The following is a 14,791-nucleotide window of genomic DNA, read 5'->3' on the forward strand; positions in this document are numbered from 1 at the left end:
CAAAACTTTCATGGCATACAGCGACATATATATTCATCATGACACCAGTAATTGTGCTTATGACCAGAAATTCTTGCCTACAAGTCTAGAACAGATGCATACATTGCCGTCCTGACATTCACGCCTTACACACGGAGTGAGATTGTGCGAGAGACATTGTATACATCTGTTGTATACTCCAAGGTAACAATTTTTGTTCATAATATGCATACGAACACAGAACGCAGAACACACTATGATCTAACACAACATCTTTCATACAATATAATGCCAATCCCAAACCCAAAGCCAAGCATCTATGTATACGTAGTACGCGCACATCAAACACATGCATGCAACAATTAATATATCCAACCATGCATTCATGCATGAAGCAATAAATCCACCAAAACCCAGAACACATGCATGATATGCAGATATGTATGAAGCACAAGGAAACCGATCGAAGCAAGAACATGAACAGCTAAAAAGGCATTGAAATTTAAAAAAAGAGTTCCAATTAACAATAATAATAATAATCCTCACATCCAGATGATCATCATTTCCCTCCAATAAATTATACATGCAACAACATTGTCTCGCTTCTTCTTCTTCTTCTTCAACGTCCTCGTCGTACAAATTCTACAAAACAAAGCACAAATATTACCATCACAGATGGAGTCGTGATTTCCAGAACCACCCGACGATCACTTTGTTGGATATCAGCGGAAGGAAGCGTAAATATTAAACCACACTCTAGCCAGCTTTTATGAGATCGAGAGACTTTACATAGTAACTTCTACTACTGCTAACTACCACCTGACGTGGACCAAAACCCTCCAACCAACCACGCCACGCCACGTACCCCTCCCCCACCTCTCCGTCGGTCCTTCCCTCCATCTAAGTCACATCTGAATCCACCGAGCCAGTTGCGTCGGGTTCACAATCTCCGGAATGTGGGCCCCATCCGTCTTCAGAATGGTCGCCACCTCAGCGTACCTATCCTGCGCCGCAACCTCACCCGATCCCACCTTCACCGGCTCATCATCGGCTCCGGCTTCGACCGGCTTCATCGCCCTCGCCGGCTCGGCTGTGCACTCCTGACCCAACAGCGTGCCTCTGGTTATGAACTCGTACGCCATGTAGCCCGCCAGCAGCCGATTCGACGACACAGCCGGCTGCGTCGTTGACCGGCTCGGAGGCTTAACAGTTGGAGCCGACGGTTGTTTAAAGCCATCGTCTCTTTCCTTCCGCTTTCTCGGCGCGCCGCCACGTGGCGGAATCCTACGGCTGTTATGAACCTGGTAACTCATCTTTAAAATGTGAAGGGATTGTTTTAAAAATTTTCACGCAACGTCGGGGGCAAAACCGTCAGAGAGGGGCAAAAGAGTCAAACCAGGTGCGGGGACTTTATTAAAAACAGCGAGAACGTTCCCAACTTCCCAGAGTTAGAAATGTAATTTCACACACAAAGAGCAAAAAAGGCTGGAAAAAAAAGAAAAAAGAAAAAAAAAAGGAGGAAATGAAAGGGGAGGTGAGGCTGAGATTGGGATTAGGTTGGGAGGTGAAATCGGATCCGAATGGGTCGAATCGAATTGGCCGCGGATCGGAGGAAACGACGGCGTTTTGGGAAGTGGGGCCGCCAGGGTTTTGGCTGAGGATCGGAGGGGAGGTTGAGATTTCAGAGCGAAATAAAAGAGAAGAGGGGGAGGAGGAAGAAGAAGAAGAAGATTGGGGACCGATTAGAGAGAGAAAAAAGAGTGACTGAAGAGGCGTTGTTCGTTTCAGGAATTTATATGAAACCTTCGTTTGGTAATGGCCCTCTGTTTTTGGAGAAATAACGTAAATGCCATTGGGGGTAATATGACTGAAGGCCCTTTTTGTGGTGAACCACAGATTGCGTTTCCGGACTTGTAATTGGACTTTGGTGCTTTTTGAATTTTGATTTGTTTAAGGAAAGATTTTCTTGTATGGAATAATAATGAAATAGGGTGTGGTGGCTCTTGGTCAGAGCCACCGGGTCTGGTCCTGGCTGCACGGTGGCAGAGACGGCGCACTGTATTAAAAATCCAACAAAGAAATGTTTAGGTTGGTTATATAATTTAAAATTTGTGAGAGAGTTTTAGAGCATAATGTACATTCGATACATAAAAGTCGATATGTTGTGTGCAGGAGCGGATCCAGGATTCAATTGTTGTCTAGGCTAATTAGAAGTGCATAATTTTTTTTTTTTTTGCCTTTAACAACATCCTTTGCTTGCCTGATATATAAACAATCAAAGGAGAACTTTAAATCAGGTATTCTAATACAATAAATTCAATCTTAAGAATACCAGATACATCTAGTTAACCTCTAACAAGAATTAAAGACAGAGGTTACAGCACAGGTACATGATGCCCACACAAGAGGGAGAAAAGGCATTCTCATAACAAATCAGAGTTAAATAAAACCTATAACACCTCAATTCGGTGACATCTAGGTAAAATAAACATAAAAATATGTCTTGTGTTTCTGTACACCACCGTAGCAATTAAACACAGACTTTCAACAGTTCGACTGTCCAACTAATATGTTATGGAGAAGCCTACACGAACCCTGAACACATCCTCTAAGTCCCCCAATCTGCACCTTACCCTCTCCCATGCTTACTTTACTTGTATCATAAGAATAATATAAAAACGAACCATAAAACCAATCGGCAATCCCTCCAATTGTAACACATTCAGCTCTCTAATACAGACTAACCAATCCTCTTTCAAACACTGATCACCACACATCAAATCGAATAGGTTCCAATTGAGCAAATGTAGACACACAAAAGCCAAGACTAAATCGCATTGCTCGCTGCTAGATCCAAACAAAAACAACTTGTTATAAAACGTGAAATTCAAACTTTCTAGGATTCTATTCTCACATTTCCATCCATTTCACTGTTCGATCAAAATTCAACGACCATCATTATTTCTCAAAATCTCAAAATCCATATACCAGATTATCACACACATCCAACACCAAATCTGCAACACAAAATGCACATCTAAAAATAAATAAAAACTCTCCAATCCAACACCAAATCTAAAAACTCTCCAATCTGCAACACAAAATGCACATCTATAAATAAATAAATAAATCACAACATAATCAGAAACCAAAGAAAGCATCAAGAAATCCCAGAACCCAACAAAATTACAAAAGCAATCTTCACTTATTGTTACTTGATTTTTTCTTTTTTTTAGCTAGTAATTTATCATCAAAGACATTAGTCAAAGTGCATTCTGTCGGTAGTTCATAGTATATGCAATCATAGTAGTTAAAATACAATCATCAATTCATCAAGAACTCTAAACACATAAGAGGATCGTCTTGCTTAGTTATAACATCGCAAAGTTCTTCAGGTATAAATCAAGGCAACAACTGGGATACAGACCTTTGAAATTGGGCTTGATTAAGAGTTGGTTTTCTACTGGATATTCTCTCTCCTTCTAAGAGATCGTGATGGGGATGACCGAGTCACCGAGACCGACCATGATCAAGATTCAAGAAATCAAGAGCCTCAGTTCGGCAGTTCCTCACTCGTCAGCGGCTCAGCTAAGTAGTTAACATGGAATCTCTGTCTCTCTGTCTCTCTCCGCCACTGGTAGCACCGTAGCGAACAGAATCGGCGACGGCGATACTCTCGATCTGGGCCGACTAGGCGAGACTGCGAGAGGAGATCTGGGAATCTGGGAAAAACATAGCAGGAAGAAGAAAAACAGTGTAGGAAGAAACTCTCGATCTACTGGATATTCTATCTCCTTCTGTGAGTCAGTGAGTGCCTCACACAGGCACTGAGGCTGCGAGAGGTGAGGAGCTGCTGTGATGGATAATATTTTTTTTTTTCCTTTGGGCTGGGTATGGGCTGATATATATATACCTAAGGATTTTTAGCCCAAAATCTTGTCTAGGCTCAAGCCCATAGAGCCTTCCATGTCGGTCCGCCCCTGGTTGTGTGAGAATTTATGTTTAAGTTAGTTTTTGACACGTGACTTATCGGGTTTTAGTGAATGTTTTTGAGTAGAGGCGAAGAATATGTTCTCTATTTCTTGTAGTATTTCTTATAGGAAATTAAATAGTTAGATTACCTGGCAATTATTTGGGTTGAGAAATGTGAAAATATGAAAATAGAAGCAATGATACGAAGTTAATTTTTCAAGCCCTAACAGACCTAAAAAAATGAAATAATTATCTTCCTCCACAATAGGAAATAAAACAAAAATCAAATGGAACAATAAATTCCAAAATTAAGAAATGTTTCTGAACTTCTTAAAATGGTGAAGACAAGAATATGACTCTCTAAACATGCTAAACATGATTTTTTTAAAACAAATATTCGACTAACTTCACGAAAGTGAGTTTTGTAGATGTGGTGATTTATAGCTCTTTAAGCGGTCTTCCTCGTTCAATTGTTATGTTCCAACTTCACCACAACTGTTCTACCTTTGATGTCTTGATACTATGTCACTGATGGCATTGATGATCAAATTGACTTGGGATCGGAGTGTTTTTAATAAGTTGTGCACGTATTCTTTTTATCTTCATTTTTTGAAGTAATATTCTTTTTATCTAATGGATTGTTCCATAATGAAGAACTGCTACGTACTGTTGAATGAAAACAAAGCTCGTAAAGATATTGCAAGGAATTAAATGAGATACAATGAAAATACGAGGTCATTGATAATCTTTTCTTTTGTTGACGAAAAAATGGAAGCTTTAAGAGTGAGGATAACATGCATAAGAGAAGTGAATGATGATTTTGTGAAACATGTAGAAACAATTTGCTGCATGATATCAAAATTAAACGAAGAATAGGGTACGTTTTGAGTTAGATCTTTGTTTTTTGAATACGTAAACTTTATTAAGATTCCGTATATATCTTAAAAAAAAATGCAAAGAAATATCTTTGAAATTAGATTTTTTACCATCATATTCTTTTGAGTTTAATCAAAAACCTTTTTCGGTTAAAATATCCTATCTGGAGTACTATGAACCAATTGAATGGAATAAGGCCCTGATCGAATTTTTTCTATGTGTAAAGATTCCCGACAATGACATTGATAGGGTCCATATTACTTTGTCTATTTCCATTTTGTTTTGATTTGGGGGTGGAATTTGGGTTTCCTTCTCGCTATGTTGGAAAAAATTGGAAATCGGAGAATATGAATTGTCATATATTTCTAATATTTCTTCGAAAGAAGATGATTTATAACTAACAATTCTTGATGACCATTTATCATCTGCCACCTGTCAGGCTAGGACATTTATGCTTTGCTGACTTTTTGAATTTGACTTGTGTTGACCACCATAGTCCTTTCACTTCTATCTAAAGTCAACATATCCTCCAATTACCCGACTGAAACTTGAACATCAACTTTATTTTCTCCTGCTTTCGTAGGGATATTCTCTACATAGTACATACACTTCTATGGAGATATTTTCATGGAGATCAACACTATTCAAATAAAAAATTATTTAGTCTTCTAACTACGCTCCAACAAAATGGTCATATGTCAAGTAAATACGGTTCTTTTCCTTGTTTTTAATGACAGAAAAAAGTGATAGAACAAGAAAGACTCAATCATAACTGATCCAACTAGAACGTTGGGGAAACCGAAAAGGATAAACAAGAAAACCAAACTTTAGCATTTTGAGGATTACAAGCTAAAGATGCTAGTTGATCAGCCACAAAATTAGCCTCTATAAAAATATGCTAGTTGAAGCCAAACGCTGAATATCTCTAACTAGTACTTGAATTCTCTAAGGAATAGAAGATTTTCCCCTGATACTATCGATAAGAAGTTTTGAATCTCCTTCCACCATGATATAGGTGTATGTTATTTTGAAGAAGAGCATTATGAAGTTGGAATTCTCCAAGTAAATACTGTTCTTATTAAAACTTTATGATCATTTTATCGAAGTTGGAATCAAACGAACTCTTATTCGAACAATATTTTGCAGAAATGATCTTCAAAGGATCGTCTATTAAGTAAAATAGTAAAATGTTCAGTACAACGGACTAGTCGTTTTTTGACCATACATATATATAACTTACTAATAAAGTCAAATTTGCACCATATTAACAACCCTAAACCTTTCAAAAAAAAAAAAAACTACAATATTCTTTTTCTTTTCCCTGGCAGTCAACTATATATCATGTAGTAATTCTTTGCTTCGTATTAAGGATTTGTTGATCACTTGATTATGGTAATTAATGACTTGTTGTCATCTCTTTTTCTTATCACTCTCATGTATCATTCTCACAAATATATCTAGAAACGTATAATTCTTCTTAGCGATCATTATCACTTTGAGAATGCTTCATGTTAATGTCACCAGATGTGCTAGCTTGGCGAATGATAAAACAGATAAATGATATAAAGAGTATGAGTTGGTGGCCATGGACCAAACAAATTAAGGTGGAAAATCGTAGCTAGCTATATGCAGGAGCTCATCCTGAGCTTCTTGCAAATTGAGGTGCGTAGCCACACATTCTAACTACTCTTGATCACGTATTTTTCCAACATCCCGGCGGTCACAGCCAGCCCTCCCTCCTAGGATGGTTAGATCGCAACCGATCTAGAACCCCCAAAACTGCTTGCTTCACCTTCTCAACTTGACCACCCTACCAAAGGGTGCGTCGCCGTACGGAACCCGTACAAACTTTGAGAGACTAAGCGTGTGAGGCGTGCACTTTTCTCCAAACTCCCATTTTGTTTAATATATAAGGCTTTGGCTTAGAGTATTTGGGTAAGCACAAATGTGTAAACTTAAGCAAATTACTATCACAAACATAAAATAAGGTGTGGTAGCAATAGCTATATGGTCTGCACCCATATCTATCAATAGCTATATGGTCTGCATTTAATCCGTTAAGGTAATGGATTAACATATTCGAATTCTTAAGAAATTAATTGTTTAAAATTTCAAATCAAATTTTTTTTCAATAACTTTTAGATCTGAATCAAATTTTGATCTATTAACAAGCTGATTATTAATTAATATCACTTTCAAACTTGTAGGTTCAATCACGTCTTGTAATTCTATCAATGTGTAATACGTTTACTTACTTAGAATAGAAAAAGTCATGAATCAGAGACAACGGTAATGGAAGAAGGAAGAAAACGGTGTGGGAATGATTCCTAAACCCATACCCCCTGGTTATCAAGTTCTTCGTTACTCAGGAATCAATTTCTGATAACGAGGTGAGACCCACACTCATTCCAATACCTTTATATATATGTTAGTAAATGCAGGAACTTTCATACCCCGCCATCACTCGATCCCTTCATTTCCATTCTCATTTCAGGTAAATGAACGTGCCCGTAAATTCCATTCTATTGCGTATTAGTTGTCCAATCCTCATTTATATGGTAACCTAACACACCTAATAATTTATTTGATTGCCATTATGATTACTTAATATTGGACAAATTAATGTGCTACATAGTATGCACCTTTTTTTTTCCTTTTTTTTTTAGAGCATCTTTAGCAATGCTAGCTATTTTTGAGTCAAATTTTAGTCAAAATACCTAAAAAGTTATTTTGACTAGCCACTTTAAAAATACGTCTGTATCAGTGCTCTCTATTTTAGCTAATTTTGAGTTTATATTATTTTTTAAATGAAGATTAAATAGTTTAAATGTATTTATAAATTACATAAATTAAATAACCCAAAAGGAATGTTTTAAATTATAGAGAGCCTCATCTCGCTCTCTATATTTAGGAGCGAGATAGCTAAAAGTTATAATGGAGAGCCACTTAGGAATCTGGTGCAGCTGCTAAAATATATAAAAAGCTAAACATGCTCTCCAAAATAGCTAAGGAGCCAAAATAGAGAGTCCGCTAAAGATGCTCTTAATGAATTATGTAAAGTTGGTATATGTTATGTTGACTATATTTTTCACTGTTTATTACCCAGCTAGCATGTTTGGTATGATGTAGATGTTTCAAGGTGTATGGACCATTAAGGGATTTAACTACTCATTTCGATCAGAGAGATATTGTTGACAAGAAATGCCCCATTTTAGATGAGTTGATCAAAATATCTAGACTGTAGTTATAATTCTTGCATAGAATCCTAGCAAAATCAATCGGGTTGGAGGTCACCACGTACCTTCTCATCGTTTTCATGAACTTAATACTAATGGGTAAGTGAGAGGTGAGGAACATCGACGAGTTACCGGTGTTACTATATGAAATGAATTTGGTGAGTTGATGCGGTTCTTCAACTATCGGTACAGGTATTCTTGCAATTAAAGAACGTTTATAATTTGTTTTAACACCCATCTTCAACCCGTGATTGTAAAGAGCAATTGTTTCGAAGGCAGTTAACTTAACAAATGCAGAGGGGAAGTGTTGGCAGCTGTTCGTGAGAACGTGGAGAAAGTGAATCAAAGGTCTGATACAGCTGTGAGTGTTGGCACAATATATTCTTAATAGTGAAGCTAGTTTCCATTGTTCGGAAGATCGTCTTACTAGCTTATAAATTTTAATTTGCTTGATTTTAATATCTTGATGTTTCTTTCCGTTGTGATACTCTTTTTCAAAGTAGAGTTTTTTAAATGATTTACCTCGTAAATTAAAGTCTATCATACCACGTAGTATTTAAGTTTTACGTAGTATTTAAGTCTGTTCTTTTTTGGTCTGATCAGTGGCTGGATACTTCTCTTCTTGATAGGCTGCAGGTCAATTGTTTTCCTAAGCCTTTAAGAGCAACTCCAACAGATTCCCTATATTTTGATTTTTCTCTACTTTAGGGAAAAATAAGCCTCTTTTGCTCCAACAGATTCCCTATAACTATCTCTATTTTAGGGAAAGTGAGGAGAGAGAAAACCAAATTCCCTATATTTACAGCAAACTCCAAAATTTTAAAGAAGAATATGGAGATTTTATAGATTACTGTAAACTAGGGAATCTGTTGGAGTTGGAGAAGAAAAATAAGCTAAAGGTTTGACTTTTGCTTCTCTATAATACAAAAATTATAGGGAAGCTGTTAGAGTTGCTCTAACAACTACTGTAGCTTCTTTTATTGCTGGTCAGCAATGGAGTTTGCCACACCGTTTCTCTACTTTATTTCCAGCTCTGGTTGATGAGATTCAAAGTTTACCCCTTCCTATTGTCCCTGAAGATGATCTTTTAATTTGGGAGGATTCGAGTAATGGATTTTTCTCATTTAAAGAGGGATATAATCTTCTACGCCCACACTTTGCTTCTAATGGCCCACAACCTCTAGTTTGGAGGCATTTTATTCCACCACGGTTCTCTATACTTGTTTGGCGCCTTCTCCATAACAAGTTACCCACCGATGACCAACTGCAACGACGTGGCATCCCATTGGTTTCGGTATGTCAGCTTTGCTCTTTTTGCACTATTGAGGATTCAACTCATTTATTTGTTTCTTGTTCCTTTGCTCAGCATGTTTGGCAATGGTTGTCGTGCTGTTTTGGTACTTCTTTACCAACTCAGGGTTCAATTGGTGATTTATGGAGTATAATTGTTGGTAAACTGTTTTCTCCTCAACTGAAAAATTTATGGCTTGCGGGCTGTCTGTTTGCTTTCATGGCTATTTGGAAAACACGTAATAAGCTTTGTTTTAATAATAAGAGGCCTTCTCTTATGCGTGTTTTTCGTTCTATTAAATCTTGGTTGCGGTTTGCTGCTCCCCATTTGCCTGGTTATTCCCGCGGTGTGTTAGACTCTCAGTTGCTAGTGAGCTTGGGAATCCAACCAGTTTCTCGCAAATCAATTGCTCCGCGGTTTGTTCTTTGGCATCCCCCTAATTTTCCATGGATTAAGCTTAACACTGATGGGTTAGCTAAAGGTAATCCTGGCCCCGCAGCTTGTGGTGGTGTTTTTCGGGTTGCGAATGGCCAATATTTTGGAGGTTATTGTCAAGGTTTGGGTCAACACTCAGCTTTCTATGCGGAGTTAATGGGAGTTATAATTGGTATTGAGATTGCTTTTCGAATGGGTTGGCATTGTATTTGGTTGGAGAGTGATTCGATGAGTGTTCTTGCATGTATTACCTCTACCTAGCTCATTTGCACCTCCTTGGCCACTGCGCATTGCTTGGCTGAATTGTTTATCTCGCATTCGGTCAATGACATTTCACTGCTCTCATGTTCTTCGTGAAGGCAATTCTGTGGCAGATAGGTTAACAAATTTGGGTTTGGCTTCTTCATCTCTGATTTGGCATGCCTCACCTCCACCCGAGATCTCTCCATACTTGAGAATGGATGACCAGGGGTTCCCTTACTCTCGTGTTTCTTCTTGATGTTGATTTGGGCTTCCTGGAGTTTATTTTTATTTTGTTTCTGTTCCAATGATGGAATTTTATGGTTTCCATCTGTTTTTTTTTTCTTTCTTCTTCTCATGTCTGTACTTTTGGGGTTTGGCTTTTGTCCTCCCTTCTCTTTTTTGTATTTTGTTTTATTATTAATAAAAAATAAATAAGGGGACGGGCGGTGGGCTCCCAGAGTGTGGTAGACCCTTCACCTTCGGGTTTGAGGGTGGGACTTGTTCCCTAAATCGTCTATTTCCGAGGAGCTAATATCGCCTCATCCCTTATTTAATTATAAAAAAAAATATAAAAAAAGTATTTAAGTTTTATGTATGTTTTTAGAGTTTATTCTCCTTATCAAGAACATTTATCTTTTGATAATATAAAGAAAATCTTACAACAGTGACCGAAAATACTATAAGCATGTGAATTTCAAATTCGGTAAGTAATGAGTTCTCTCTCGAATCTCCTTCATAGATATGTCTTGCTTTATCTCAATCTATTACACTTGAGGTTCACAACTCTATTCTCCAGGGTCCAGGCTCTCTATCTTCATCACTGGTGACCATAAAAAGGAAATTTGAAGTTAATATGCTTTAGCTGTTAAGTAGTCAATTTTTTGTTTGATGAAATTCAATGCGAGAGCTAATCATGTGAACAAGTTTTTCAACAATTAGCATTAAATTCTTCTATCTACACGTACCCTAGCACATGGCATAGTTAAATATAACACTCATATATAAGTCGATCAGAAAGGCCTTTCCATGCATGTTCTTCTTTTTTTGGTACGTCGGCCATATGCCAACTGGTTTGGCCAATTTTATGCATACATGAATAATCTACTCTAGGACTGTAACTAGGTTAACATTGTGCATGTTGCGATGTAGAGGTGATCTCCTGTAATTTTTATTTTATTTTTTTAATACGGTTTCAGAATCCAGCCTATAACTGAGAGGCTTAGCACCACGTCCGGTTTCAATTATTATATTAATATTTTACAACCAGGGGGAGGAGGGGGACATAATACCTAAACCTCGTACCTAAGAGTACAACTGAGAATAATCCTCGTAGAGAACATCCTGAATAATAGCACTAGTTTTCCCTAACCATATATCATCTAACACACATAAGCTAGCAAGGTGAGCAAGGCGATATGTTACACCATTTGCTTCCCTGTAGATGTGTCCAACCTCAACAGAATGGAAGGCCTTCATATAGGACCTACAATCCTCCAAAACTAGACCCATCGATCAAACAAATCATAGGGCTGCAATTAATACTTCACTTTCAACTTCAAATTCTTGGTGGATATACCAAGCAAAAGGCCAGCTCTACATGCTTCAACCTCCATATTAAACCCGAGAGGGCATGAAGAAAAGACCTAGCTAGAGCTGCAACTCCCAAGCCTTCATTATTTCGAACCACAACTTCTCCTTGTGGAATGCACCATCCACATTTATATATTTTCAGCCTACCACGGGGAGTACACTTCCATCTAGTCATCAATCTCTTCTTCTTGCAGCTGGGTTTTGGGTGAAACTTCTGAAAATCACCCAAAAAACGATCCACCCACTGAGCTAGAAAGACCGGACTAAAAGATGCATCCTTCCAAACAACTTTATTCCGTTCTGACCGCAAGGCCCATAATAGTAATAAAAATGTTGACCTGCTCCTCCCCCATTTTATCCAACATATCAAACATCCAGCCAGACAAATTAAGTAGAAGCTGGGTGGTCCACTACACTCATGACAAGAGAAGAAGCAGACCAAAAGTTTTCCACAGCAGAACAACACTTAAAAAGATGCAGACCTGTTTCGAACTCCCTTCGACAGAAGACACACTTGTAATCTGGCAAGACCACATGTTTAGACCCCAAGGCTGTTCGTGGAGGCAATATTCCACGCAACAGACGCCAAGTAAAAGGATTTGGCTTCTCTGCTAGGACTATAAAAGGATTTGACATCATCTTGCCCTTAAATTTATATCTGACGGCTGTGAGTAAAGCTGAGTCCCAAGTAAAAATCCGTATTTTAGGAGGCACCCTAGCTTTCCAGACAATGCCCCAATACTTACTTACTGCAACACACCCATCCACACCCCACACCCCCCCCCCCCCCCCCCCCCAAAAAAAAAAATCTGATGATCCCAGTTAACTAGCTTGGAAAAAATTCCAGATATATATGATCAGTATCGACTGTTGGGTAATTTGTAACTGTATATAGAATACTCGTCTTGCCCACTTCAATATTTTCAGATCTGAAGCACCAGAGCACTTTTCCGGTTTTACAACTAATAAAATTGTTTAAATTATAGGACACTAGTCTGAGACTTTTTCTTTAGGTCAGGAACAGTACGTAGTCGACTTAGATCCAGTCCATAGTAGTTTGATGTATAAGTTTCATTTATGTCAGAGATAAGAAAATTAAGAACCTGCAGTGAAGAACCGAGCTAGCTTAGCCATGTGGGAACAATAAGTGAGTGCATTTAGAGCAGCTGACCCTATTGTTTTCCTGTTTAGGGCTTCTTTTGCGGTGATAAAGCCAGAAATGTAGCCAATAGAAATTTTGCATATCGATGATATATGGTGGGTGCATTTGCACTTAAATGTGGCGAACAGTTGGTTGTTGAGACCCGATTTAGTGAAAAAGCAAAAGAATCACGCATGTATCTCATAAGGATGGATGTGCTAGCTCTCCTATAAAAGGAGTTGCAAGAACTCTTAGATAACACTCAAGCATTAACAAACGAGCTTACTAGCTATCTCGACCGGAGAGTTCAAAGATGGTGCGCAGTAGGAAATCACTTGCTTTGTTTTCTTTGCTTTGCATTCAGGTTCTTGCAGTGAGTGTTGTTGCGAGGAATGTAGTGAGTGTGAGGAACGATGAGGAGGAAAAGAACTTGGGCACTGGGTTTGGCAGTGGAGCTGGAGGTGGGTTTGGAGGTGGAGCAGGTGGGGGTGGTGGTGGTGGTTTTGGAGGCGGCTCTGGCGGTGGTGCTGGAGGTGGGGCAGGTGGTGGCTTCGGAGGCGGTAGTGGTGGTGGCTTTGGTGGTGGAGCTGGAGGAGGTGGTGGAGCCGGAGGCGGTGGTGGCTTTGGTGGTGGGTCTGGCGGTGGTGGTCATGGGGTCGGAGGTGGAGCTGGTGGTGGTGGAGGATTAGGTGGTGGCCATGGCGTTGGTGGTGGGATTGGCAAAGGTGGAGGCATTGGCGGTGGAATAGGAAAAGGTGGTGGTGCCGGGGGAGGTTTTGGAAAGGGTGGCGGCATTGGTGGTGGAATAGGTAAAGGTGGTGGTGCCGGGGGAGGTTTTGGCAAGGGTGGAGGCCATGGTATTGGTGGCGGAATTGGAGGTGGTGGCGGCTTTGGCAAGGGTGGAGGCCACGGTGTTGGTGGTGGATTTGGTAAAGGTGGTGGAACTGGAGGTGGCGGTGGTTTTGGCAAGGGTGGAGGCCATGGTATTGGTGGTGGATTTGGGAAAGGTGGTGGAATTGGAGGTGGCGGTGGTTTTGGTAAGGGTGGAGGCCATGGTGTTGGTGGTGGATTTGGGAAAGGAGGAGGCATTGGAAAGGGTGGTGGAGTTGGAGGAGGTGCTGGAGGTGGATTTGGAAAAGGTGGAGGTGTTGGTGGAGGAATAGGGAAAGGTGGTGGCATTGGAGGCGGAGCTGGTGGTGGAGCTGGTGGCGGAGTTGGAGGAGGCTTTGGTAAGGGTGGTGGAGTAGGTGGTGGAATTGGTGGTGGTGGTGGTTTCGGTAAAGGCGGTGGCATTGGAGGAGGTATCGGTAAAGGTGGAGGATTTGGTGGTGGCATTGGAGGTGGAGGTGGCTCCGGTGGTGGAATAGGAGGCGGATTTGGCAAAGGTGGTGGTATTGGTGGAGGAGTAGGAGGAGGCTCTGGTGGAGGCGGCGGATTTGGCGGCGGATTCGGAGGAGGAGCCGGCGGAGGAGCTGGGGGAGGTGGGGGTTTTGGCAGTGGAGGTGGTGGTGGAATTGGAGGCCACTGAGAGAGCTGCCCTACAGTGGTTTAACGTACGTGCATGTTGGAATTAATGAGATAGTGCAATGATCGAATTATTATCATGTGTTCTCTTGCTACTAAATTATTTAATTTTGTTTAAAGAGATTACAAGTTTAAATAATCTAGTTGTGGTTAATGAGAAACTCTACTTGTATTATCAGTGCTTAATTTCTGAAATTTTATTAGTAGTGAATGGATCTTTAGACATATATGTAAATAATTACGTTGAATTAACTCTCTAATTTTTATAGTCAAGAAAGAAAAGAATTAAGTACACGATAAGTTATTAACCCAACTCTCAATTGTTATTTGATTTAAATTTAATAGTGAAGAATAATGATGTAGTTTGTTAAATTCTACAGATTTCAACAATTAAAAAAGAATAAAGTTACACAGCTCATATTTTCTCCAATCTTCTCAAGTCTTTTAAAGAATCAAAATGTTTAATTTTCAGTTGCATTATTATAACATTATTGTAAAGTAGCT

General features: G+C 39.4%; 3 protein-coding genes across 3 annotated transcripts; 2 read left to right on the plus strand and 1 right to left on the minus strand.

Annotated features, from left to right (window-relative positions):
* Positions 1–884: 884 nt before the first annotated feature.
* Positions 885–1,292, minus strand: LOC112198775. The gene has a single exon (XM_024339886.1). The coding sequence runs from the start codon at positions 1,290–1,292 to the stop codon at positions 885–887; it is 408 nt and encodes a 135-aa protein (XP_024195654.1).
* An 8,281-nt stretch (positions 1,293–9,573) lies between these two features.
* LOC112198776 lies at positions 9,574–10,288 on the plus strand. The gene is made up of 2 exons (XM_024339887.1): positions 9,574–10,033; positions 10,149–10,288. The coding sequence occupies exons 1-2, from the start codon at positions 9,574–9,576 to the stop codon at positions 10,286–10,288; spliced, it is 600 nt and encodes a 199-aa protein (XP_024195655.1).
* Positions 10,289–12,742: 2,454 nt separating this feature from the next.
* Positions 12,743–14,514, plus strand: LOC112200250 (glycine-rich cell wall structural protein). Its single transcript, XM_024341279.2, has one exon. The coding sequence runs from the start codon at positions 13,077–13,079 to the stop codon at positions 14,289–14,291; it is 1,215 nt and encodes a 404-aa protein (XP_024197047.1). The 5' UTR covers positions 12,743–13,076; the 3' UTR covers positions 14,292–14,514.
* The last annotated feature ends 277 nt before the right edge of the window (positions 14,515–14,791 follow it).

The sequence above is a fragment of the Rosa chinensis genome, chromosome 4 (genome assembly GCF_002994745.2).
Source record: "Rosa chinensis cultivar Old Blush chromosome 4, RchiOBHm-V2, whole genome shotgun sequence".
NCBI classification, from domain to species: Eukaryota; Viridiplantae; Streptophyta; class Magnoliopsida; order Rosales; family Rosaceae; genus Rosa; species Rosa chinensis.